The sequence below is a fragment of the Archocentrus centrarchus genome, chromosome 8, assembly GCF_007364275.1.
Source record: "Archocentrus centrarchus isolate MPI-CPG fArcCen1 chromosome 8, fArcCen1, whole genome shotgun sequence".
In the NCBI taxonomy this organism is placed as follows: domain Eukaryota; kingdom Metazoa; phylum Chordata; class Actinopteri; order Cichliformes; family Cichlidae; genus Archocentrus; species Archocentrus centrarchus.
The window spans coordinates 28,797,072-28,821,147 of NC_044353.1; the positions used below are offsets into that span (position 1 = coordinate 28,797,072).

At 39.5% G+C, this 24,076-nt stretch overlaps 1 protein-coding gene across 2 annotated transcripts in view; it reads right to left on the reverse strand.

The window, feature by feature from the left end:
* The window catches only part of LOC115785247 (speckle-type POZ protein-like), a 101,184-nt gene that overhangs the window by 30,907 nt on the left and 46,201 nt on the right, over window positions 1-24,076 (reverse strand). For both annotated transcript variants that reach the window (XM_030736778.1, XM_030736779.1), the window contains exons 4-6: window positions 21,313-21,434; window positions 16,520-16,671; window positions 7,299-7,426 (exon numbers count right to left, since the gene is read on the reverse strand). In XM_030736778.1, the coding sequence (XP_030592638.1) occupies window positions 7,299-7,426; window positions 16,520-16,671; window positions 21,313-21,434 (402 nt within the window). The remainder of the gene's footprint in view (window positions 1-7,298; window positions 7,427-16,519; window positions 16,672-21,312; window positions 21,435-24,076) is intronic.

Sequence of the window (24,076 nt, forward strand, 5' to 3'; positions counted from 1 at the left end):
ATGGGAAGCCTAGGTATATTGTAGTGTAACTAGAGGAGGGTTCAGAGTCACCTGATCCAGCCCTAACTATAAACTTGATCAAAAAGGAAAGTTTGAAGCCTAATCCTAAAAGTAGAGAAGGTGTCTATCTCCCAAATCCAAACTGGGAGCTGGTTCCACTGAAGAGGTGCCTAAAAGCTGATAGCTCTGCCTCCAATTCTACTTTTAAACACCCTAGGAACCACAGGTAAGCCTGCAGTCTGAATTAGAGGTCATCCAGATATTAATGTCTGTAAGACATTCCTGCAGTTTAACTAATTAGTGTGTGGCTTCATGGCTAGATAAAGCTAGGTATCATCTGCATAGCAGTAAAAATGTATGCTATCCTTTCTAATAATTCTGCCTAAGGAAAGCATGTATAATGTAAATAAAATTGGCTCTGGCATGGAACTCCATAATTAACCTTAGTGTGTGACAAAGACTCCCCATTTACAGGAACAAATTGGAGTCTATTAGATAAATATGATTCAAACCACTGCAGCACAGTACCTTTAATACCTATGCATGCTCTAATATCTGAAATAAGATATTATGGTCAACAGTATCGAACACTGCATTGAGGTCTAGCAGGACAAGCACAGAGATGAGTCCACTGTCAGAGGCCATACGATCATTTGTAACCTTCACTAATGCTGATTCTGTACTGGGATGAATTCTAAAACCTGACTGAAACACTTCAAATAAACCATTCCTCTGCAGATGATCAGTTAGCTGTTTTACAACTACTCTTTCAGGGATTTTTGAGAGAAAAGGAAGGTTGAAGATTGGCCTATCATTAGCTAAAACAGCTGGGTCAAGTGATGGCTTTTTAAGTAATGGTTTATTTACTGCCACCTTAAAGACCTGTGGTACATTAATAGAGATAGCTTGGTCACATTTAAGTTTGAAGCATTAATTAATGTAGGACTTTTTTGAGCAGTCTTATGGGAGTGGGGTCTAATAGACACATTGATGGCTTGGAGGAAGTAACTACTGAAGTTAACTCAAAAAGTTCATTCGGAGAGAAAGAGTCTAAATAAATAGCTGTACTGAAAACAGCTGTACACAAAGATACATCTTTGAGATGGTTATGAGATAGTTAAAATTTTATTTGTGGAAAAATCCATGAAGTCATTACTAGTTAAGGTTAAAGGAATACTCAGCTCAACAGAGCTCTGACTCTTTGTCAGGCTGGCTACAGTGCTGAAAAGAACCCTAAGGTTGTTCTTATTTTCTTCAATCAGTGAAGGACTTATGGAGGGCTTTTTTTTTTTTAATAGAGCAACAAACTTTTTCCAGGTTAAATCAAGATCTTCTAAATTAGCAAGATGCCATTTCCTCTCCAGCTTATGGGTTATCTACTTTACTCTGCACATTTGTGAATTACACCAGGGAGGTGTATGCAGTGGGGATGTAACACTACTAATGAGATAGCTAACCTCTGTGGGAGTAGAGTTTAAGTAGCTACTCTGCACTCTGTTGGTACCAGGCACTGATGAAGATACTTAAACTTGTTACAGCACTTTCCAAAAGACATCTACTGTAATTAAATGTATTCCCCACTGCTGCGTAATCCATTATTGTAAATTTAAATGTTGTTAAGAAATGATCAGACAACAGAGGGTTTTCAGGAAATGCTGTTCAGTTTCTGTGCCATATGTCAGAACAAGACCTAGAGTGTGATTAAAGTGGTGGGTGAGGTCATTTACATTTTAAGAGAAACCAATTCAGTCAAATAAGATTAAATGCAGTGTTGATGATGTCAGATAAAAACTCTGAGTAAGGGCCAGGTGGATAAATAACAAATAAAACCTGTTTTTGAGTTTTCCAATTAGGATGGACAAGGCTAAGATTCAGGCTTTCAAATGAATTAACTGAATGCTGCTACTCCTCCTCCTCGGCCTGTGCTTTGAGGATTCTGATAGTATGACTCGGGGGTGTTGATTCATTTAAATTAACATTCATCCTGCTGTAACCAGGTCTCTGTAAGGCAGAATAAATCAATGTGTTGATCAATTATTAAATCATTTACTAACAGGGACTTTAACATATTTAGTCCATATTTAACTGTTTTCCTCTTTGGTGCAGATGCAGATGATATATTGTTCTTTCTTTGTGAATTTTTATGCTTAAATTGTCTTTTGCTGACTGATGACTTGTTGATGGCGCTCCATCCAAACTGGGATGATTCCCATCCTCCTAACAAGACCAGGTTTTCCCTGGAAAGTTTCCCAATTATCTATAAAGTCCTTTTTTGGACAGCACTCAGACAGCCAAATTGGGGAGGAGCCCAGAGAAAACTACAGAGTCCAACATTGTTTTGGCAAAGTTACACACCGACTCAATATCATCTTTAGTGACCTTCAATTGACATAACTGGGTGTCATTACTGCCAATGTGGATTATTATGTTACGAAATTTATTTTTCTCCTTAGCCAGCAGTTTCAGATTTCCTTCTACAGTACCTGCTTTGGCCCCTGGAAGACAATCAATTATGGTTGCTGGTGTCACTGGCTTCATGTTTCTCAAAAAAAGAGAGTCACCAATAACTAGAGTTGGTTCCTTAGCAGGTGTGTCAGCAAGTGGGGAAGAAGTAGTGGGGCTTCTGTTTAAGGCTATGCTCCCTCCTCACCATCACCCATCCAGCCAGATGTCCCAGCTGCTCAGGCCAATCTGCTGGGGGACTAAGTTACCTTTGCCTACAACAGATACAGAAGCCAGCACGCTGTAGGATTTTCAAAAGTGCTTTGAAGGTTTTAAAGCTAGATTTCCAATTCACTGAGCCTGGCCTCCAAAGCTGCAAACAGGTGACATTTATTCCAAGTATCATTATTTCTAAAGAAGGGTGAGGAGTAACTAAACATTTTTATACACTGAGCAGGCAAGTGCAGGAGGGACAGGAGAAGAAGCCATGCTGTTAGTGGCTCACCTAAGAGCCAAGCTAATAGCTACACTAAGCTAGCGAATCCCTGAAGACTATAAGTGAATTATGTGACTATGAATTAAAATTACAGGTGATTCAGCAGAGAGTGTGCTTTGGATAAAGCACATGAAAATTGCAGTATGAAATAAGTTGTTATCTAAATTTTTATAATTAATCAAGCTACATTGATAAGCTACACAAAACACCACTGTGCATTGTAACAGGAACAGGAAGTAATACCTGTGAAACAAGTACTGTGACTTAACTATTAACAGTAACTAAGTAAAACATCTCTGCAATAGCTTCAAGTGCACCATTATTTGTCAGTGAAAGCTGACATTAGATCATATTATACACCATTAAACTGGTGAACATTAAAGTATAGTTTTTCTGTAAATCTCATTAAGCATTTTTTTATAAAGTACAGTAATGGCAGAAATAATGAAATCTTCTATGAAAAAGTTGTTACAATCCATTAAATGTTTATTTAACATTATTTTTAAAAAATGAAATGGTCAAACAGCTGTATAATCTGTTTTATATCATAAAACTCTTAAGCATGGATCCATCCCAGAGTTTATTGCTAGCTGGATAACTAATATCACAGGTCATTTAGTAAACTTTGTCTTAAGTGTTTCTCTGTTTTATATTCAGTTTCACCTATATGTTGTCTCTGTCAGCTTACAGCTGAATAATTAGATTTAAAAAAAATCTAATGTAAAATCAGGATTTCATCTTCTAATGAAAACTCAAGTTGGGTAAATGATTACCACAGGCAGTATAAAAAATTTATAAATCTTGTATCAAACTTTTATACTGTCTATGATGATGACAGAGTGGTCCAAGCTAATTAAAATGACTATTTTCTCCCCTCCTGTTTTTTAAAATAAATGTTATGGACCACACTCACATATTCATATTCCTCAGTCCATTAAAATGGAGACTCTGCTCTTTATTTACCCATTGCAATGGTGTCCTTCCTGGTACTGACGCTCCACTGATGATGACTTGCTTTCTTCTCTCTCACACATGCTTAACTCAGGATGAACATACTCAGAGTTGACTGAACTTACTCTGATCTACCTTACTGGAAGACAAAACTCAGAGTTGCCAATCTCAGATCAACTAATCAACTAAGAGTTTATTTTAAAACTCAGAGTTTGTTGAACATGCTTCCTGGAATAGGGCCCTAAAGCCACAGCAGACAGGGCAGGAGGAGAAAGCCTCTTCTGTGAAATAAACCACATCTGTGCAGGAGGATTATTTCTCTGACTCTAGCTCTTATGGAGTAAAAAGGGGACCACTGTGCCTCTGCTTTTCAGTGGCCAATTTATGATGATTGACAGGTACGTTTCACTGTAAACTACTGCTATCCAAAAACAACCCCTTCTTTTCCCTTTAGTCAATCAAAACAAACTTTCTGACTAACTCTTACATTGTCAGTCAACACAACTCTGCCTGCAGGCAAATCACAGCAGCCCAAAGTTGTTGAGATTCTTTTGAGGAACCACTGGTCCTCTCAAGTATATTTGGTAGTACTTGAAAATTTATCTTAAGCATCTGCATTATCTGTAGCATGAACAATAGGATATGCAATGAGTTGACCTTAGAGAAAGAGGTGACCTGTGGCGCTGACAGGGGAAGAGAAAGGTGAGGTAAAGAGAGAGAGAGGGTTTAACCTCCCTTACCTCAGTGTCTCTTTAAAGGAGGAAGAGAAATCAAGGTAAAAATACCAAATCTAATCTTGGCCTTTTGTTTTTGTCCTTTATCATTTTTATTTTTCATCTTTATCTGTTCTTTACCCCTGCGGCTTGATGCCACCCATTGTGCCCACACTCATGAGAAGGCTTTTCCTTCAATCTCTTCTCCCTGTGCCTTCTTCCCCTCCTTTTTATCTCCCTTTGTCCCTCATGCTCTCTTTTGACAGCCAACGCAGCACCTTTAATGGGAGCTATCTCCTCATTAAATACCTGCAGGTGTCTGCAGTGGTTTGGCAGGGATGGAAAGACAAAGAGATGGAGACAAAGGAAGAGACAGAGAGACAATGCATCAGCTTTTGTCTAGGCACTTTCTGACATGACATATAGACAGACATAGACAGATATCTCTGTGTTAAATTTGAATTACTAATGTCTCTGGAGGCAACTGAGCTGAGCAGAAAGACCAGGGGGTCACGAGGAGTGGTTGAGTCAGTTCCCCCCACCAACAGCAATCTGGCTTCTTCTCCTGGCCTTTTTGCCTCTATGACACTCTACTACAAATACTAAAAAAGGGGAGATGAAGGAGGGAATAGAGGAAGGAAGTAAAAGTAGAGAAGCTTAGCAAACAGGAGAGACAGGGGACACAAAGGAGAGGTGAAGGTAGAATGAGTGGGGAAAAAGTAAGAAACTGTGATGCTCCAAGTGGGAGGCAGCAAGACATGAAAGGAAAAGGGAAAGGAGGAGGAGGAGATTGGGTCTGAATGAGAGATAAGATGGAGGGGGAAAAGAGGAAGGCAAAGAGATGAGAGAAGAGGGAAGAGGGAGCGAGTTGGGCTCTGGGGCGATGGGGATCTCTCAGATGCAGGATGGGACCATCTGGACGAAAGTGGAGCCAGGTCTCTGACAGTAAACACTGGGCATCACTTTCACATGGAAAAAGACCAGGAAAAGAGATTCAAACACCCGTCCACACTTTCTTACCACCATCCGCCCACTATACCCCACCCAGTAACTAACTCTGCCAACCATTCTTCACACATGTTGGTGAAAAATACTACCACTCCTCAATATTGGCAATTTCATCACTACTGCACAAAACACCCCACTTCCAGACTGCCCTTTTTCAAATAACACACTGCCTTCCAGTATTTTTTTTTTCCTTTCAGAATTGATTTTAAAAACACTGCTGCCTGTCTATATATCACATCTCTGACTTTCTCTGAGAAAATAAACTCTGTATGCCACTCGGGTCATCTGGGGCCATTCTCCTAAATGTTGAGTTAAAAAAAAATGGTTGTTGTTATTATGCTACACAAGGAGATGATGAAAACTTCCATTCTCTCAATCTTCCATTTACCTAAATTTGACTTGTGTTAAAATTGTTATATTTATTAAGCAAATTTTTTGGTTGTTTATCCTTGTGTATAAAATCTGCTATAGAATTTAGGTTTGCCCCATCTTGCTTGTTCATCAGCAGAGCTGGCTAATTACCGCAGTGCAACAGATATTTACGGGGGAGGAAATGGCCACTGAGGACTTGAACCAGCAACCCCACCTCCTTCCTTTCAGGAGAGTGGATGAATTTAGTAAAAGAGGGCCCTTCAAGGTAACTAATCCCTCTCTCTTCCTGCTCATCCTCTCCACCAAACAGTCTCATCCTCAAAATTACGTCCCAATGAGGCACGCCAAACACACAATATACGCACACGGTACCACACGCACACACACACACACACACAAACCCCCCTCGTGGCTCTGGAGAGGCAGAATTGCCCCTCCTACCCCTCTGTCGATAAGCCCAGTTTGGAAACACTTTAAACAGACTTGCACACTGCACTGCTACAAAAAGGGAAAACTTCAAGACATGCTCCCCTCCATACCCGCAGGGTTAATTAGAATTGTTTTAAACAGCCACTGCCATGCTTTTTAAACATTTATGGGTGCATGCATTACAACTAAGGCATTAACATATCCGGAAAGTTTAACCTCTTCTCTGCTCCCTGGCTCCATTACGAGTAGCAGAGGGGAACGAGAGAGAGGACAGTTGACCTCTGCTGCCCCCTGTGTTACAGCTGAAAAACAACAAGGGAATTTTCAATGAGGAGCAGCAGCCAGATTTGGATCAGAGGAATCGGAGCCAAGCCACCATGCCGGCAGAATGACAATCAGCTTGTATGTTAGTGATGAAAGAGAGAAACCCAGAGGCTATGTAGTACCAATAAAAACATACATTATTAACTAAGAGGGACACGGAATAAGTGGTAGTGATAAATAAAAACTGAGTGAAACAGGAATTATAGTTGTGACCACTTATAGGCAAGATCACCAAAACAAACAAGAAAAGCAGGATTTAGTATTTTTAGGTTTGAGTTATTTAAAATGATATATTCTGTGTTAATTCAAATAGTTCAACTAATATATATGCAGCTCAACATCAGAACGTGGATAATCTTAGATGTCTGTGTATGACTGCAATGTTGAAATATCCCATTTTATGAACAATTTTGATGTGACAATATGATAAGGATTATCATCTTTAGAGGTGCAGTCTGTACACTGTGGATTTCTCCTGGAAAGATTTTGAGCTTAAAAATGAAGACACGGTGAAATTAGTTTACCAAATAACATTAGTTAGAACGAACAGTTCCACCTCTTACCTCACAGAAAAGAGTTAATTTGTCATCAGGCAGCAGGCCGTTGGCCTCGTCCAACAGGAAGTCCCTCCTTATGAACTTTTTGAAACCCCAGTCCTTCCCCTGGACAAAACGGTACGCCCTCTGGCTCTCTGGAAAAGAAAACACACGGACAAACGAGGAGAAACAAGATTATTTGGAGACTTTCACAACATGATTAAGCACTGCGTGTGAATGTGTGTGCGAAAGAGAAAGTTTGTTATGAGTCATGGCCATAAGCAGCGGAGAAACAATGGCAAAAGAGGCTGGGTGCAGGAAGTAATGCCTGCAGGGAGCTTTTAACACTTCAGAAGAAAACAGAATCTCTCTCTCTCTCTCTCTCACTCTCGTTTCACTCTCTCTATCCTCTCGCTGCCACATAAAGACTAGTGGTAAACATGAGACAGAACTGCTGTGCCTCTTTGGCCAAGAAGTGAGAAATTGCAGGGATCAAAGCAGTCCAATTATCATGTGTTTATGGAGTGCCAATTATCTCTAACAGTGGCAGGAAGGATTCTGTAACACTCAGTTGCACTACAAAGACACAGGAAAGGTGGTGGAGTTCTTGTGTGTACAACAGTCACACTGTGGAGGCGGTCACAGCTATCTACAGTCACCTAACAGTCATAAATACTCACATACAAGGTCAAAACATTCATGGCTTTGAACTATGGTGGCTACAGAGATCACAGCAAATTAAAGCTAATTGCAGATAGAATAAGGCCAGTCACTAACACATAAATTTTGCAAGTAACTGAAGCTCTGTTGGAAGAATACAACACCATTCTTTGGAGAAATTACATCATTCACCATTTGCTAATGAGAAGGAAATGCTTCCTTGAGCACTGTTCTGGGATTACTGAGCTTAAGCGGCAAACCCCTTTTGTGCATGGAGACATCACTGTCCATTCCTGCAAGGACAGACATAACCATACAACATGATGAGATAATAAATTAAGGTTTTATGTCTGTTTTTGTGCGCCCGTAAAGGATTAGATGACTCCACAGGAAAAAGCTCCACAAGCTACAATCAGAGTCAATAGAAATCGGTTTGTTTGCCAAGTCCTTGTCATTTCTTTCCCATTAAGATCTTTCCAAGGATGCTCTATAAGACACAATAAAAATGTAATCATCCATGCTTGAATTGTGTTGGCACTAAGCAGGAACAAGGAGAAAATTTAGTACGGACATATGGATAAACAAATTGGCAAATTACCAGATGAAACTGTGCAATGCTTGGTCACACAGAGAGGGTAAAGGCAGTGTGTCCAAAGTCCCATTACAGTATATCTGTCATACTGTTTTTAGGCAGCAGAAGTGAGAACTGTTAATTTTAATAAAGCATAAACTTTTTACCTTCTTCTATTAATATTTGTTATGAGAACTCACGTTGCCTTCAAATTGCAATGAATTCTCATGGGTACACTTATGCATAATTTTTCAAGATAACTGGCAAGAAAGGTTGTTCAAAGTATCTTCTGTGCCTTTAGATTGCTTCAGTGTCTTCTTCCTCTTTGTACAATGTAATCCCAGACTCACTCCATGATGCTGAGATGAAGGCTCAGTGGAGACCATGCTATCCTTCCTTGTTTTTTTGTGTCACTGAAGGTAGTTCTGTATGACTGGCTATAGAGATGTTCAGTTTTATTTATACAGCACCAAATCAGAACACAAGTTGCCTCAAGGCACTTTATATGGTATGGTAAAGACCCTATAATAATATGGAGAAAACCCCAACAATGACAGTTTTTCCTTGCTACGGTCACTAAGTGCTTGCTAATAGGGAGTCACACTTAGTGACCGTGGCAACGAAAAAGGCCCTTTTAACAGGAAGAAAACCAGGCTCAGGGACGGACACCCATCCGCTGTGACTGCTTGGGGGTGAGAGACGGGCAACAGGACAAAAGACACACTGTGGAAGAGAGCCAGAGATTAATAATCACCCCCAAAGGGCCACGGCAGATGGCTGCCCCTCCCTGGTTCTGCCACAGGTTTCTTTCTGTTAAAAGAGAGTTTTTCCTTGCCACGGTCACTAAGTGCTTCCATATAGGGGGTTGATTGTTGGGGTTTTCTCTGTATTAGTGTAGAGTCTTTATCTTAACAACATAAAGCACCTTTTGGCAACTTGTGATTTTTTTTTAAACCTTTATTTTACCAGGTGTTTGAGAACCAGGTCTCATTTACAAACATTTACCTGCCATTTGGTGCTATATTTGGCACTATATAAATAAAACTGAATTGAACTGAATTAATAATAACTAATGATTAAATGCAGAGTGGTGTATAAAAAGAGGTGAATAAAGAAGAAACACCGCATCATGTGCATCACGGGACGCATCCAGCAGACTAGGCCTATTCCAGGATAAGAAAGGGAGCTTTCAGGGTCACCTGATCCAGCCCATTTATAAGCTTTATCAAAAAGGAACATTTTACTTAAAAGTGCTAGAACAAGCTAAGGTAATGTGCAAGAGAGAGTCCCAATTCCAACCTACACATAAGGGCATTTTAATGAAAATATCATCGAACCCCAAGAGGAAAAAAACTGTATTTGATGATTATTTAGAATGTCTAAAATGTAAAAAAATAACAGCATGTCAGAAAAAAAAGTGGATAGAATCTCTCTCTATTTTAGTTGCTTGAATTCTCACAAAAAAACCACACACACATATTTTAATCTCAGTTTAACTAATTTATTCAGTACTTTAAGGAGCCCAGTTCATCACTGACATTTCAGACTTCTGTGGAACATGCAGGCAGACTACATCCACTTAAAATCAATATTAAATTTAAGTTTTAATGTCAGATGATGAAATATGCAAAAATAACCTTTGAATCATTGAGACCTGGTAAAACAATGAAGCCAAAAACTCCTGTTGATTCCAGCTGACTATAAGCTGCACAAACCTTTTTTCTCAAATGCGCTGCAGCACTAAACATTTCCAGATATTAGTAGAACTGCATGTAAAAACACAAATGTTTAAAACTGTCGTTTTCCTCGCAACTACCGTACCCAGTGCAAAGTGTGTTTGGTGTGGGATGTTCAGTTGAGCCCATGTGTGGCCATCATCAGCCTGCATTCTCTACACAGCCTGCATGTGTCCGATTCAGATAATCTCTTTACTCATTACATGTGTAAAAGCCAAACTCCAGTTAATGTCCAGACCTGACTCTCCCAACAATGTCCAGAGGTTAAGTGTGAAAAAGGCTATAGTCACCTGCGAAAAGACCATCACCTCTAAGACTCATACATCTGTGCAAACTTCATGTGTATAGTCCCGCCACTTCAAACAGACTTCTCTCTAGCCAGCTCTTGCGTAGAAATCCCAATAGGAGATCTGCTGACAGTTCACAGTAGGCAGCACTTGGATGAAGTGTCAGTGCTACTGTAAAGATCTTGTGTCTAATCCCCTGTTTGGATTTGGGGGAGCAAGCAGCCAAAGAGGGGATTGGAGGGGGAGTGCAGTGCATATGCAGTTATTCTCACCACTGCCCATGCAGGGGGCCCTTCACTGTAATCCTCTGTCTCTAGAGGCTGTGTACGCAAAGGAAGCTGACAAGAATCCACAAACTGATACACAAATAAGCTTGAATGCAAGAGCTTGAATGCATGTCAATTCACAAAATGGATCTATGCACTTAACGCTACTTTATTTGTTGCTCTTCTAACTGAACAGTCATTCCAAAAATGACCTCCAAAAAAACTGTTTGGTTTTTTTTTTAAGCCAAAGACAACTCCAGCAAAGTCGAGCAGGTTTGAAAATAGTGCCAAACTTTTGTAACTTCATCACACTGTACTGTTTGTGGCTGGGATGAAACAAAGCAATAAACTTAATGTAAATATCTTTCCCAGGATCTCAGTAAAATCTTTCTTTGCTGACTTTCACCCACTCTTTTATGTCCTTTAAACATGTCTGATAGCCCTAGCATGTGTGACCCAGATGAAGCCCCAAAGCACACAAGCTACTTGTGAAGTTGTGTTATTTGGGTATGTAACAAGACCAGTGACGAGTGAGTGCTTCCCCAGTGGCAGTATCTAAAGCTAAACTAGGGGGTGCGGAGAAAGGCTGGCAGGAGGAAGAGACAGGGGGAAGGAGGCCGAAAGGAAGAGGTGAGGAGAGGTGAGAGGGAATGTTGAAAGAAGCCCCAGCAGACTCGGTGAAAAGAGAAAGAGAGGTGTGACTTCTTCGGTGTTCAGCTGTGACAGTGAGATGACTGTGTGTGGATGCGTGGATGCATACAGGCACCAGTGATGAGGACTTTGTGTGTGCTGAGCTCAGCTAATGCCATGCTATCATCTCCAGTGGGGCATCAGAAACCTGCACTGGCAGAGAATCAACTGCAGGTCAGATCGCTGGCACTCACATTTTCAGTGAGCTGGCCAAGGTGGTGGGAGTGCAGCCACCCTGCCAGAATACCAAAAAGAGCTGGGCAGTGGTGAAGGGGGGGTAGGTGTAACTGAGGCATCCAATGGCAAAAGTGTGAGTGATGAAAAAAAAGTTTACCAAGCACAGACAGCAAAATATATAACAGCACACACTTAGTGGAGCTCTACATACCTCTTAATATTGGGGAAAATGATAATGAGCTTTGTATGAAAAATCACACTTATGGGTATGAAGCAGCAAAAAGCAGAAATAACTGTCATGTTTTTAACCGCTGTGCAGCTGCACTTTGATATTTTAATAACACTGAAGTTTCTCACCCTGCCAAAAGAGAACCTAAGGTGATGGTGAAGCGAGAAAAATGATGTCTAAACTGGCAACAGAGAGAAGAGGAAAGGAAAGGAAAGGAAGAGGAAAAGAATGCCAAAGCATTTAAATGCGCAGGACATCCATATTCAGGCAGAAAACTCAAGGGTACGATTGGCACACAGAAAGAGAAGGTCGCCAGAAGACAAGCTGGCATGTAGAAAAATAGCAGCCGACACAGCAGCCAGAGTCAACATCTCTCTTTGTGACTGTCACTCCCCTGGACTTACCTTTTACCTTCACTAACCATGACTTATAACTAACAACAGACTATACTAATCCGTTCCACATGTATTGATCGCTAGAGGGGAATTAGTGTAGACGTCAACTGAAAAGCTTTCAGTCGGCAGCAATGGATATTCCTCTAGCTTTTATAAGAGTTGAAAAATCTAACTTAAAATGTTATTCCCATTTACACACCCATTCAAACTGGCAGGCATTAACTATAAATGTGACACAGGAGAAAATCTAACCTTTATTGAAGATTGAGCTCTATATGCTAGTGTCAGTACAAACATGTCTATTGACATTCCTTCTAGCAGTGTCAATACAACCTGATTATATAAAGACTGACCAATAACTTCTACTCTATTAGCCAGTGCTCCACTCCCCCACACAGAATGCCTCATCACCTCTATCACTCACTGAGGGCAACCGACTCTGACAAGCTCGCATCCAGAACTTCAGTTAAATGAAACATTCTCTCTCATTCTTAAATTACAATAAAAAGCAGACCACAGCAAACACACAAGCTTGCATAGCCTTTAGCTACAACACAACAAAACCATTGTCTGTAGGGGGATTTAACATGTAGACCATTTGAATACAAAACCGCTTGCGGCAATGGTTGAGAACTTTCTATCTCTCCTCTCTGAGCTGTCAGAATGCTAGTCTGCAGGGGGGCAGCTGTTTTCTTTTGCAAAAGGAGGAGGAAGGAGAAGGGGGGTGTTGAAAGACAACTTACAATCCACCCAACACCCTCAGAGGGAGAACCAGCACATTAAGCCAGGGAGAGAAATGATGCGGCCAAGTATGGTGTAGGGGGGAAAAAAAAAGGGGGGGGGGGGGGGGGGGTTGCTGCTGCTTGAATCCATCTCCATTAGTAAGTACAGACCATCAGAGGATCCACATTCAGACACATGCTATCTACTGAGGAGCTCAAGCACTAAGTGATGCAGATCAGTCTCAATTGTTTCAAACCATTTCTTTCTTCCAAATTAGATAATGTCAAGCTTACCAGTCAAAATCTGCCATGGTATATATTTTAACCCCTCTTACTTACTGTAAGAATATTCCTATTCTCCACATAAACTAAAATCAAAATGTGGAAATGAATGTATTTGCAATAATGTCTTTATTTCATCAGCAAGCTAACAAAAATAGAAATGCAAACCATCTTCCTCAAACTCAACTTTAGCTCAACATTGAGGATTTATATCGGTTAGATGTGTTACACGTAGTGGCGTTACTCTCCTGTGAGTTCCTTCTACTCAACTATTCCAGTGGAACAAACTATGACCAAATATCTATTGTTTTTAAAATGGTCTCTACAGGTCTCTACAGAGGTAGACAAATCAGTGTCCTGCCACATAAACAGTCCACACCCACTCAGCTTTCTTAATTAAGCCACTTCGTTTTTATTCAACTTTTTTTTCCTAGAGGCCTGGTTTAAATTGGATTCTAAATGATCCAGAACCAATAGAGCAATCTTTACTGCCATATTCTTAGAGTGTTTGCTAAAATGTCACAAATATGCTGGCAGTTGGGTAATTTTCTCTACTGACAACACGAGTGCAGTGGAGAGCCCAGGTCTCCCCAGGGGGATTGTGGGAAGAGTGTAGGAGGGCATATGGCAAGAATGGGATGGGGCATTCACCATGGAGCACACCATTTATTGCAGAAAGCCCCTTGAGGGAAGAAATAAAAAAATTAAAATAATTTTTAAAAGGGGCGGGGGGGTGGGGGGGGGTCCTCTTTACTTCACTCAGTAGTCCTAAAATTCAGGTTTTCTCTGGTCATTTAAGCAAGCTATGTTAAAATGGTAAGGCCTTGAAGTTACACATCTCTAATTGTTACTCATACCACAGAAAACTCTTTCATGCAAAACCCTACGTACCGATATGCAGTTTAATTTCCTTTGGGATCAATAAAGCATCCATCCATCCATCAAAGGAGAAACTTGAGTATACCACTCAAAGTTAAGACTTTGTTATAAAACATGACAGGACAGTCATTGAATTAAAAAGGACAAAACAGAAAAAAAAAAAAAAGAATTTATGAGTCTGAAAAAAACAGAGGTCTAAGTGAGCAAATGAGGTACCTAAGTTCACATGGGGAAATGTTTCTCAGCAGGAAAAATGATTTCCCTTTCTACACAACCTGCACCGCAGGGTGTTGTACACAACTTCACTGCATATGCCTCTGATTCAAACACACTTCCTCCTCCCACCTCTTCTCTTCTCTCCCTACCCACCCACCCCATCTTCCCTCCTACATGCTTCCTGTACAGTTAGCTGCAGGGTACTGGGAGAGAGGGAGGCAGCCAAAAAGCCTGATAACCAGGAAGCGGTCACATCTGGCCCTCACTAATTCAATTCCACACAAGTTTGCTTTTCCTCCCCATAACATAACCTAATTAAAAAAAGCAGGAATCGGAGGTGCATTCATTTCCAATTTATCAACAGGGAGTGAGGCTGTCGAAGACTTCTAAAAAGGTTGGGTCTTTTTTAATTAAAATCAAAATTGCCCCACGCTACTTTGAATTATATATTTACTAGAAATGAATCCAACCCGCAGTGATTACACAAGCCCATATGGCTATCAATACCTTACGTTATTAGACACACTTGGGGTATTAGACACACTCTCCACCTCCTACATTACAAATTTCAGTGCCCCAAAGACACAGGTGTGACAAGAGTTTTTCATTTTGAAACTCTTAAACTTTGAGATATCCTCAGCTTTATGCTGAATATAAATGTCTACAAGGATGGCTTAGGTTTTCAGTAATGAAGATGAACATACTTTTCATTGTCAATTTTAAAAAGTTGTTATTACAGAAAATAAAAACATGGACTCCCGTGCATTTTCAAGTGGTTGTTAGTATTAACTTTTCATGAGGGGATTTGTTTAGTGTCACGTCAAAGTCCTCCAAATAAGACATAATTTTACCATCTTGATCACCTGTATTATAAATATGTTTTATTTTTGTGTACACGCTGTTGCTTTAATTTCACGTCTACTGGACGTGGAAGCAGGATCACTTCTCAGGCGCTCTTTCTGTGGGTGGTTAAAAAGTGAAATGTTTTATTGGAGAACTTTTCCTTATCCAAACCAAAATCTAAGGAGGGTGTTCCATGCTGTACAGACTGTAAATCCACTTGAGGCAAATTTTAAGCAGTCACATTATGCTACAGTCACACTAGGGCAAACAGTGGTTGGAGACCGTGGCATTAACAAAATTACAGCAACCGTGTGCAATGAATGTGCGATCTCATTGCTTTTGAAATGGTTGCTTTGAAGACAGGGAACAGGTCTGCGACCACTTGCAGACAGTTGCCATCTTCAAAACAACTTTGCTGTGTCAAGATGGCAATAAAATGGCAGTAAGACAAAATCAGTCTGCTGTCAGACTACTATTAGTTTGTGATTTAATGGGGTCAACCTGCTTAATTAGATGCAATCCATTTGTAATAATATGGCACTGACCGTTATCAGTCAGTGAAAATCACAAATCTATTGCCATCTACATACTGTACAGAGAAATTCACATTAAACAGAAATTCATATTAAAAACCTATATTCAGAGTATACTCAGAAGCTCAGATTTAAATTTGAGAAATTCCTCCAGAAATAGTGGAATAGTTGCTGCAGGTTGGTGATTGAAGAAGAAACAGCCTTTATTGTCCCACAGAGGGGAAATTTGGGTACAGAGGGGAAATTTGGGAATTTAACTGCAAGCCATGCTTTCATATAAGAATATGACCAAAATGCAACCAGTTGAGTTGCCAGCAGCCAGCTGAGTTGTTGAAAAGAACTGCATCGCAGATGAGCTGAACTCAGGCAGACTGATTCAGATTGATTGTAACGTGTTGACAATCTGTGTTTATAAATTAAGACAGCAATTATTTGCAAGCCTTTGTCAATCTGTCTGCATGTGCCTGCAGTTGGTCTGAGTTGGACTGTAAGACAAGTTGCCTCCCACAAGCTGACTTGTGCAATTGCCTTGTGATTGAATGTGGTTACCTACAGCTTGAGGATGTTGCACACCCAACCTCTGGGCGACCAGTTGGTCAGCACACTTAGCTGCAATCAGTCACCAAATTTGAAAACATACACTGCAATCACTGGGCAACCACCGGTTTTTCCCAGTCACAAGAAAGTTGCTGTCCTATTTTCACTCTAGTGTGACTGAGCCATAAGGCCACCATTGTTTAGGGCCTGGTGATTCGGACTTACCCATGGCTTTGGTCTCCTCTCCCTTGGCATTGAGGATAGAAAACTTAAACTTGGCCCGCACTTCACTTTTTGGGCAGCTAACCAAAAGGAGGTAAAGTGATAAATAGTCTTTGCTCTCCTCATCCAGACCTTTAGGATTCACACGCAAACACCTAGGGGAAAGAAAAGGAAGAAACATACTAGTGAGACCAAAACAAAAAACAAAAGCGACTGTAACGCTTCAGTTCCTGGAAGCATCTGTAATATTTATATGCGATACTCATTCATTCATTATTGAAAAGTACTGGTCAAGATTGATAATTTTTATGTTCGTTGTCTGACTCACAAATGTGCCTCTCTCCAAAAATGTAATCACCAAGATAACGCAAAGCTTTCTCTCTTACAATGAGAAAATAAGCAATTTGTCAGGTGGGCGATAACAAGGGAACTGAGTGATTGGACTGAGAGTCAAAAGATGTGTCATATATTTGCGTATCCAGATCATACACCAATCAGATGTTGCATGTCCATGGACACTAGTGATATGCTTCTTACTGCAACAAATAAGGATGATGTCTCTTTTGTCAGCTGAGATATGGCCAAAAGTATCGATTAAATGGAGTTTCCCACGTTAAATTCAAGTAGCCTGCAAAATATCAGATGAGTCCGATTTTTTAATTTTACCCTATGCAGAGTATAGGGTATAATTGGCCATTTTTGACTACTTTTGATTCTAACTTTATATTTCACCTTGAAACTGTTTACCTTGCCTTGTTCGGTATAATTTTCTTTCAGCAAACCTCATATGTGTGATTGTACTTTTAATTTTTTCATTTTAACATACTGTATTAACACGTTTGACCTAAAAATCTGAGTAGAAAAACGATTTTTTTTTACTGTGAAAACCACAAACATTTTTAACAAACTACTTTTACAACTCAAAATACAAATATAACCTATAATTTTCAAAAATGTTTCTACAAATTTAGCAAACAAAGTTTTATACAACTATTTAAATTAAAATGCAGGCAATGCCTCAGGCAGTTTTTGTACAACTATTTATAGAACAATCAGGTGTCACAATAAGATGCCACAAAAATTTTTTGTGCCACTCCAAGAAACCGTTCCTGTCCACAAAGGAACACTTCAAGGTGTCTTTGTCCTGTTGTACACGTGGAGACAACTTTTGCATTGGAGTCTGCCTTTGGCGGCTTTTTGGCTAGCATCTGTTTTGTCCATGACTACACAACACACTAAAAACATGCTACAATCTCTCAAATTTCTCAATTTATCGCTATCAATATCACTGTCTCTCTTTCGCCCTGTCACTCACTTTTTCACTTTTCTGGAGTTCCTTTTTTTTTTTCCTTGACCCAATTATGGCAAAATTCAATCAGGTGATCTAGGGGTCACTTACCATCTTTCGTGGAAATTCGGTATAAATCAGACTGGTAGTTTTGCTATTTTGTTAACAAGCAAACAAACATAACAAAAACAATACCGTATTCCCCCTCCGGTGCGTGGTAAAAATTACTTAATGTTTCAGCCAAGTATGGACCAATTTCTGTCCCTTGATTTCAAATTAATGTCCGTGTTCACAGTGCAATAGTTTCATTGGAGATTTTTAGCCAGGATTTAGAATACATCAAAGCACAGAAAGCACACTAGTAAAGGTTACTAAAGATCTATTCAGCAGTAGTCTCAAATACCTCTTCATGTGCAGAGCTACTGTCACCAAAACCCTCCAAACATCAAAGGAAATGCTGCTCTGAACTAAACTTGGAAACTTGGTTTCAGGAACAATGAGACAGTACCACTGTGAGGTACAGTATGAAACTGCCGTGCCTTGGGTAGTTAGGGATCCTTTTAAGATAAGAACAAAACTACAATGTCAGTGATACCATAGGTGATCCGGCTCAGGAGCTATCACAATCTACATTATTGCAGGTAAAACAAGCACAATGTGTTAAGATCCATTAGTTGACTATTGTGTCGAAGTTTGATTAGATTCTGATCAGTACTGTAGGAGGAGGAGTGATTCTTGAGAACTGTCAGTGAGTGCTTCAACTGTAATGTGTTAAGGAACCTGAGAGAGAACATTCAGCACAAACCACATGAACAGCAACGTGCCAATCCTGCACCAACACACAGCACAATGAAAATTACACTTTGGTGAAACAAATACAATCATCACTGATCAACTACTAGGGCAGCTCGACTATGGAAAAAAAATCATAATCATGATTATTTTAATATTTTAATATTGAAATTATTTCATTATTTCACGGACATTATTTGATATTTCTCGGGAGGTGCAGGTCAGGTTATGGCGCAGATTTCCTGCACGATAATTAACAGTAATTAATAGATAACACACCTGCACAAGCGTAAGTACCGGCAACATCACTGGCCACTTACGTATTATGTTTGTTGGCATAAACTCAAGGCTGTAGAATAAATCAAGGCTAAGAGTATACGAAGCGTAATATGACAAATTATTTTTAATAATAATCATTTTTTTATCGATTACACTGTTTTTGTGATCGTTTGGAGCATTCTCAAAATAGCAGCAGTATAACAAGTGGTCCAGAGGTGCACAAAGAGATTACCATGAAGGGGCATCAGGTCAGGCAGAGTTTCATAGACAGTAGCGATATAACACACTCGAGCAAAGAGCAAAGAGTATGAGCCTTCCTAATGCAAACTGCTACATAAACATGTCCTGATATTTAAATCTGAAACAGCAATAAAGTCTGAACTACCACAGGAAAGAAAGGGTCCTCAGCAATGCAACAGAAACCAGTTCCACAAAACAATCATAGCTTTGCACAATGTGTTTGCAACATATGCCTGTTATAATTTAAGTAACATCAGACACTTCACCGTGGCCATGTGGACTGTTAATTAACACATGAAGCATCTGGGAGCTGTAATTCTGGTCAATTATTTGAGACAATAATATTTTACAATATTATATGTATTATCATAACAATCCAGGCATTATTTCATAGGCAGCTGCCCAGTCTTATATTTGCCATATTAAATGGCCTCTATTTAAAGTGTTGTAAGGTAAAAGAAAAATGAACTGAAGAAGAACTCAACTGCATCAGATTTTTCGTGCTAGTAATATAATGTATAATATCCATTTTGCAGCTTTTAATTGTTGTTGTTTTTTCCTATAATGTAGATATCCTGGCCTGAATTGTTAACAATTAAATTCGTGGCAGTGGCGCAGTGGGTAGCTGCTCGCCTTCCTTGCAGCCAGAAGGTTGCAGGTTCGAGCCCCTGTCCCTGCGCTGCGTTGTGTCCTTGGGCAAGACACTTAAACCACATTGCCTAACGGTAGCGCCGGTCTCTGGCTGCATGACCGCAGATGCTCGTCTCTGGATGAGTGATCTGGAACGATCATTTTGTTGTGTGCCTTGTGCGCACAATGACAATGAGTTGAATCTAATATAATTAATTCATTATTAATTGAGTTATGTTAGTCTAGTTGTTATTGTACAATTTCTGCCTTCTTGCCAATAGGCCAATATGAGGCTGACCTACAGTTCACTTCTATGAGAGTACTGGAGAATGATGCAGTGATGCAATTGAGCGAGAGTCATGCTACAGCAGAAGAAAAAACTAAATTGTTCACCCAGATACAAAAGACTGCAGGCACTTACAGGAAAAAGTGGACTAATAGCATAATGCCATCATTCTTTAAAATGATGGAGTTTGTAAATAATTTAAACAGGTAACTAACCGAACCCAAACTCACTATTCCATTATTTTATCCCAGGCTACAATCATTACCATCAGCCATCTATGGCCATTACATAAATGCATGAGATATTAAAAGTGTGACCCCCTATTCTGTGAAAATGAATCAGTGACATGCCATTTTACTCCAACAATATTCAACACAAATCTTTGATGATGTGAATCCAAAAAGCAGAAGTACTCATCAAATCAGCCATCTATGGAAGTCTAAGCATGACAGCCCAGTAGTTGCTCACTTAGCCAGTTTTTACAGCTATACTTGAGGCAATTAGGTACATTTCCCAGACTGGATGGATTAAGTCTGTCAACTCATTTCATGGCAAACCAGTACAAAATGAAATCATATTACTGCCTTCAAAAATTGGGTTTTGACAATGAAGAATGAGCACTGTAGCACCTTAAACACGACTCTTTTCTTTTTCTTTTTTTAAATACCCCACCCCAACTTGCTACAGTTCACAGGAACTGTCCCAAATCTGTATATGCTGCAGGTAAACAAAGTCCAGAGCTAATATCTGGAGCCTGTAGCATACATTTATCCATTATCTTCTACTGGTCAGGCTGTGACTAATAGCAGACTAAGACTGATAGAGCATTTTTCTGTGTACCTAGCCACATTCTCCAGCTCTTCTTGGGGAGATGCCAAGATGTTTCAAGGAAAACTGGGAGGTGTGAGATACTCATGTGTCTCAGCCTAACACAAAAAGCAGCAGGGTGCTCATCTCAGAGCAAAGTCAGAGTAAAGTAATCCAATTCAAATGTAGGTTTAACCTCAGATCAATTCGTGCATACTGAGGTGTTACGCAAGAAAGTTAATTTTCATTTCAAAACATATGCTAATAAACACTGCAAATACAGACACGTTAAAGGCACACAGCAATGACTGATACTCCACATATATAAGCACGGATATGTTCTACCTTTGAAAGATGGAAAAAAAGCTGAAAATCCTTAAGACAACTTTTTGAAAAGATGTTCTCCAAAAACACTCTTAGAGTAGGGATGCTGTACCTTATATATGGTAGCTAGAATGATGAGGCTTTACTAACCATTTGAGTTTGTCATTGGCTCCTGACGAAAAAGTGGAGCTTTTGATGACCTCTCCCATCTCCTCCCGACAGAAGCTGAAGTTGTTGATGGTCCACATGTAGGAGAACTTCACCACTTTGATCTGCATAGAAAAAGGACAGAATCAGCTGAAACCAGATATCTTTATTTATATATTTATCTATTCTATATGGGTAAGTGGTGTTTGGTCAGCCTGGACTTCAAAACCACACATCAAAACTGCCTTTCATCTTAATAAACATGGACAACAAACGAAGAGAAAGAAGAAAGGATAATGGACAAGTAGCAACGAAAAAAACAAAACAATTTTGCAAGGACATAGCAGAGATGAAAAAACAGACATCATCAACGACACACTTTATCTACCTTTGCTCTTAACAAGAAAGTGATGTCTGAGCTAGTAAAGCCAATGCAATGACTAAAACAAATGCAATTTCAGAGCACAGATAAGCTTTAAACAAAGAAAACATGTAAAATGGTATCAATTTTTATGAAGAAAAAAAAAAGTTAGGCTGGTAATGTTGAAGCCATCAGGAAAACACAATATCTGTCAGCTACATTTGAATGAATAAATAACTAAATTTCAGATTCACTATTAAAATGTTGCAACAAATGTCCTAGACTGATTAAAACAAAATACATATATGGTGTAGCAGTGTTCACTCACACCCTTACGCCTGAATTACTGCTCCAATTTAACCTTGCACCTCATGAGTTTAAATGACTTTATTTTTTTGTTTAATGCTCACACTTACGCAGCAGAACTCTGAGGCAAAAACGGCTTTATATGCTGTTATTTTATGTCACAATTCATGAGCACAGTAAGGAGCAAATTAGATTTTTTTCAGCCCTAAATATTCAATGCAAAGCTGCACACAAGTTTGTGTTTGGAAAGTGCTAGATGAAAAGGGTGCCCTCTGGGTAGCTGTTCTTCAAACATGATCTTGCTTGCACAAATCAAACTGACATCTGACAATATGGGGGCGGAAACCAAGAAAAGAACCAAACCAAAAAGCTCTTGACTGCATGAAATTCTAAAAGCACCCACCAAAAAGGGATTGACTACCAACTAATTAACCAATTACTACACTTAGAGTGCTTTCAGGGTTAAATCTGATCATTTTGCAATCTAGCCAGGTACTGAATGCAGTACTGTGCAAAACTCTGGGGTCACCCTCATTTCTTTATATTCTGTCTTCAAGGAGCCAGACTTTCTTGAAATTTTAAAGCGGTCTTGGGCAATAGTTCTTCAGGATTTCTGAAGGTCTTTTTAAGTTTTTCTTTGGACATTGGCTGCTTTTTCACTCATTTTCAGTCCAGTCCCTATACCTGAATATTTCCACAGGCATGTTTTTTGGTTTGTTTCATAAGTCAAAGTCACTTAATTTTGACCTATGAATCATTCACAATTAAGAAGGTACCTAACTCATGGGAAGAACCAGTGATGTGTCTGCACATAACAGACAACTTAGAAAAGAACCAATTTTAAATGTTATTTTTAAGCACTTTGTTTCTAGCATCAGTTGTAAAAAACACCCATTTCTTTATTTGAATCTATGAAAAATGTCAAAGATAACAGTTTTACAAGCATAACATTATTTACAGCATTTTTGCCATAACAGGGTGATTACCAAAGAGCTATTGGCAAAAAAAATGATCTGTAGCAGATGAACAGTAACTGAAAGCCATGGCGTTAGACACATGATTTGAAGCTGCATTTCAGCCTGTGGTATTGGATATCTTGTCAAAATTGATGGAATTATGAATGAAGTATCAGATTTTAACCCACTACATAATACCATCTGGAAAGCATCTGACTGGCAATGGCTTAATTTTTCAGCATGACATTGATCTCAAAGACACTGACAATGCAGTAAAAGTATACCTGGACACCAAACAAACAAACAAACAAACACACACACACACACACACACACACACACACACACACACACACACACACACACACACACACACACACACACACACACACACACAGTGGAACACTATCAGTCATGGACTGACTTCCCCAGAGCCCAGACCTCAACATTATTGAAACTGTGTGATGATATCGTGACAGAGAATGGAACAAAAGGCAGCCACCATCTGACGAAGAGCTTTGGATGTTCTGCAAGAAGCCCGGAGAACGACTCCTGAAAACTACTTATTAGAAGAAAGCTGCCTAAGAGATTTCAGGTGGTGTTGAAGAACAAAGCTGGCTAAACACCCCTTTCCCATTTTCTTAGCACAATATAAAGAAATGAGGGGTTGCTCAAGACTTTTCCACAGTACTGTATCTATAACATTGTTTTGTTATATCCCAACTACAGCTGTATTTTTTTAATGATTTTAAGAATCTGCAAAACACTGCATATTAAGGGCTGCTTTTAATTTAATTGACGACATGGTGCAAGGTGACCTGATATCATCCTTCTTTTTGTTTTTTAATAAATCACACACAAACACAAATAGTGAAGGACAGAACATTTCTTGCCCTTTAGATGCATTTTAGGAATTCAGACATCCTTCAACATGGCACGCTGAGATTAATTTACAACCATAAATAATGCTTGACAATCTAACTATAATATTTTAAAATGTATTCTGGCCTAATTATAGTTCATTTCTTTTGTAATCAAAAAAAGGAAGCAAGGAAACGCAGGTCTGCCCTCATGCCTCGATTTTGTATTGCTACAGCTTAGAAACAAGCAAGTGAGAGAAGTGGAGAGACGTGTTAGCAAAATTA